Genomic DNA, 4287 nt, shown 5'->3' with positions numbered 1-4287 from the left:
CCCCAAGGCTAAATATTCACACCACAATTTTTATTGCTTACACCACATTTTAATTGCACTTAAGGTTCTTTGTCCTTGTTTGAACTTCATTTTTGAGAGAAAAAAAATTTTGGAACAGTGTTTTTTTGAAAATATATGTGTTTAAAAACTAAGGAAAAATTTTGAGTTTACGTGTAAAATTATTTTATTGGAGAATGTTTGGTTAAAATGAATTTTGAAAAAATGGAGGCCAAATATAAACTTAATTTTTGCTCATTATAGCACCTATGTCATTATAGCACCGATGTCCCTAACTATTTTTCATATCGTTTTTATCATCAAACTTTTCATTAGTTAACACATTTTATATTTGATAACAATTTTATGTGCAAAAAGTTTGCTGAAATGGCATAAAACAATTTATTTTCCATTATATTATTAAAAAGTAAATAAATGAAATTGCGAAAAATATTTTTTTCTCATTTCAAAAATGAAAACAAGATATTTTGATATAAATCATCATCAATGACGTGACATACTAATTAATGAAATGTTGAAGAAAAGAATTCGACGAAAAAAAATTCAAGTAAATAATTGCTACAATGAATAAAGATTTAAGAATTTAACTGTAATTAAAATGTGGTGGCAATATATATATATTATCGTTGTCAATCTATGTCCTTGTTTAACTACTGTTTATAATTGATAAAATCACTTTTTATCGATATATTTCATAAAATTCACAACTTCTACCCATTTTTATTCATTCATTTCTATTTATTTATAATTCAAATCGACTATAAACAACTTTCAAAATATGGTTTCAAATAAATCTGATTAAAGAGCCAACCACATATCTGAAAAAGTCACCTATTATCAATGAAGTGAGCGTTAGAATCGGAAAGGCTACTAGAATTCCTACCTATTTAATAGACCAATGTGGACCTCATGAAGGTTTTATTTTAAATCCTTTCAGCAATACCGCTAGCAAATAGTTATTTTTCTAACTAAAATTAATTAAAACATGTTGAAGATAAGAATTTGATGACCAATGTGGACCTCTAGAAGGTTTATTTTAAATCCTCTCAGCAATACCACCAGCAAATAGTTGTTTTTCTAACTTCCATCATTCTTCCACGACATAACTTCTTTCTACTCTACAAGCTATATTGTTGAGCACATTTCTTTTATTACCTTTTGTTTGGTGTGAATTACAAATAAAGTTTTATTAGATTTTGATTCAAATTAATGAACTGTGTGATCGAAAAGTTGTGAGTCCGATTAAATATGCGGTTTAAATTAATTATTGGTTTTGACTTAAATTAAATTCTTGATTTTAATCATTACAAATAGAAGCTAAACTGAAAAAATAAAAAACATTGTAAATTAATAAGTTAACTATGTGGCACAAAAGACCACCTACACCCACCAACTACAAATTCTGCTGAACAAGCAAAAGAATTGTTTGCCATTTGTAACCTTATAAAAATAAAAAAACTAAATCCCAGAATTCAGACACAAATTCTTTGTAGCTGACCAAAATATGTCTCAAGAAAGCTAGTCTAAATGCGCAGAAATGGATGTTTTTAGGTTAACCGCCGCCACCCACTCGCAAGCAAATCCCCCTCTTGTTGTCAAAACAAATAAATAAGCAGTCTCCTCGAAAGATTTTGGATTAAAAGTTGGAAAAATAAGTGAAAAGCCCAAAACCCAATTTGTTAAGAAAAAGCCAGACTATTCATGAAAAAGTGGTCTATCTGTATATTCAGATCACCAAACTGCACAAATTGAAGCACGCCAAGAAACATAGCCAAGCCAATTCTCCACCCCTTATATCACATGACTAACTATTCAAATAAACATTCCATGAACAACTATTTCTCTATTCTTCTTCATTCCAACATCATGAGTACTCTAAGCACAAATACCAATTTCACTTCTTCGTCTTCGTTTAGGGACCTCGTCTCTGGGAATTTTCTCGTCCGAGGTATCTGGTACTTGTTGGAGATTCAAATGGTCGAGATTTTTCTAGCTATTCTTGTTTTCTTGATTATACATAGTTTAGGGCAGAGAAGGCGTCAAGGCCTTCCGAATTGGCCCTTCGTCGGTATGTTGCCATCGCTAATTCTTGGAGTTCGGGGGGATGTGTACGAGTGGATTTCTGACGTTTTATGTCGACAAAACGGGACTTTTACATTCAGAGGACCCTGGTTTACAAATCTCAATTGTGTTGTAACATCGGACCCTCGAAATGTAGAGTACCTTCTCAAGACTAATTTCTCGAATTTCCCCAAGGGAGAATATTTTCGCAACACAGTTCGGGATCTTCTCGGCGATGGTATATTCAATGCTGATGATAAGATCTGGCAAAGACAGAGAAAAACAGCCAGTCTTGAATTTCATTCTGCAAGGTTCAGGCAAATGACAACTGAATCATTGCTGGAACTCGTCCATGCCAGGCTCCTGCTTGTTTTGGAAGATGCAGTGAACCAATCTGTCCCCACAGATTTACAAGATATTCTATTGAGACTAACGTTTGATAATGTCTGCATGATCGCATTTGGCGTCGATCCCGGGTGTCTCCGCCCTGGTCTGCCGGAAATTCCCTTCGCCAAGTCGTTCGAGGCAGCGACAGAAGCAACGATATTGCGTTTCGTCATTCCAACTCTTATGTGGAAAACTATGAGATTTTTCAACCTGGGAACTGAAGGAAAACTCATGAAATCAATAGAGGGAGTAGATGATTTTGCTCAAGAAGTAATTCGTGCTAGAAAGAAAGAACTTTCACTGGAATCATCAGACGTTAATAAACAAAGAACAGATCTTTTAACAGTGTTTATGGGTCTGAAAGATGAAGATGAACAGCCATTTTCAGAGAAGTTTTTGAAGGATATTTGTGTGAACTTCATTCTCGCTGGGAGAGACACCTCTTCAGTTGCATTAAGCTGGTTTTTCTGGCTTCTGAATCAAAATCCAGAAGTAGAACTAAAAATTCTTGCTGAAATTTGTGGGATAATAAATGAAAGAGAAGATAACAAAGAAAAGGGAGACGATTTTGTGTTGAAACCAGAAGAGGTGAAGAAGATGGAGTATCTTCAGGCAGCTCTTTCGGAGGCTCTAAGGTTGTACCCTTCAGTACCAGTTGACCATAAAGAGGTAAGAAATTTACTGTACAAAAAAAAAAAATTTCTTTTGCTCAATCTAGATATTTTACAAAGGATAAAAAGATTGAATAATACTTTATGTCGTGTAGGTACTCGAAGATGATAAATTCCCTGATGGAACAGTAGTAAAGAAGGGAACAAAAGTTGTTTATGCAATCTATGCTATGGGGCGAATGGAAGGGATATGGGGCAAAGATTGCAGAGAATTCAAGCCGGAGAGATGGCTAAACAATGGCCGATTCACGAGTGAATCTGCCTACAAATTTACTGCTTTTAATGGCGGCCCGCGGCTGTGCTTAGGAAAAGATTTTGCTTATTACCAGATGAAATTCGCCGCAGCCGCCATCCTTTACCGCTTCCGGGTGGTGGTTGTGGAAAACCACCCGGTGGCGCCAAAGATGGCATTAACAATGTACATGAAGTATGGTCTCAAGGTCAAGCTTTCAAGGCGTGACAAATCAGAGATTCAGAATATTCTTAGTTCTTTGAAATATTAATGAAGAAGTTTGGCGTGTCATTGGTTCTGTTTGATTTATGTATGTTATTTTGGTTTGTAAGGTTGAAGATAATTAGCATTTATGTATTGGTTAGGTGAAATTGGAGGTTATGTTGAAATAAAGAAGATCTTGATTGCATGGTTAATTCATAATTGTGTTGTAAATAGTCAATATTAATGTATTTTAAAACAATCTTGTTATATGTTTGAAGTGTTAAATTGAACGAGATTAATGGAAAAATTTAAAATTTTGTTCATTATTATATATAACTTTTGTACAATACAACATCCTCATTAAGTGATAGTTTTTCACATGAAATTATAATGGACTATGCAAGAGAAATAAAATTGGATGCCCAATAAAAGTTGTGATTAGAATTAGGGTTTGTTTGGTAGGAATTCTGCTTTCTAAAAAAGTTACTTTAATTAGTGCTTGGAAATTAATTTAAAGAAAAAAATTCTCCTCGAGAACTTTTAAAGGATTCTATAGGGTTAACTTCCTCTAAAAGTTCTTCTAATTAGAAAAAATACTTTTATAATTAATCAAATAGGTTCAAAAATAACTTTTAATTCTCAAAAGAACTTTTGATAAAATTAATCAAATAAATTTAAAAACAGCTTTTAAGTCTCAAATATTTTTTTTGACTT

At 33.3% G+C, this 4287-nt stretch overlaps 1 protein-coding gene across 1 annotated transcript; it reads left to right on the top strand.

The window, feature by feature from the left end:
- Window positions 1–1693: 1693 nt before the first annotated feature.
- LOC111376535 (cytochrome P450 86B1-like) lies at window positions 1694–3792 on the top strand. The gene is made up of 2 exons (XM_022999498.1): window positions 1694–3135; window positions 3233–3792. The coding sequence occupies exons 1-2, from the start codon at window positions 1819–1821 to the stop codon at window positions 3638–3640; spliced, it is 1725 nt and encodes a 574-aa protein (XP_022855266.1). The 5' UTR covers window positions 1694–1818; the 3' UTR covers window positions 3641–3792.
- Window positions 3793–4287: the final 495 nt, after the last annotated feature.

This window comes from Olea europaea, unplaced genomic scaffold, assembly GCF_002742605.1.
Source record: "Olea europaea var. sylvestris unplaced genomic scaffold, O_europaea_v1 scaffold1515, whole genome shotgun sequence".
Classification (NCBI taxonomy): domain Eukaryota; kingdom Viridiplantae; phylum Streptophyta; class Magnoliopsida; order Lamiales; family Oleaceae; genus Olea; species Olea europaea.
This window is presented reverse-complemented; position numbering and strand designations above follow the sequence as displayed.

Excerpts from the sequence above, each read along its gene's own strand:
- LOC111376535 (XM_022999498.1), top strand. The coding sequence starts at position 1,819 with ATGACTAACTATTCAAATAAACATTCCATGAACAACTATTTCTCTATT. Across the intron at positions 3,136-3,232 it reads TACCAGTTGACCATAAAGAG|GTACTCGAAGATGATAAATT; the intron begins GTAAGAAATTTA and ends TATGTCGTGTAG.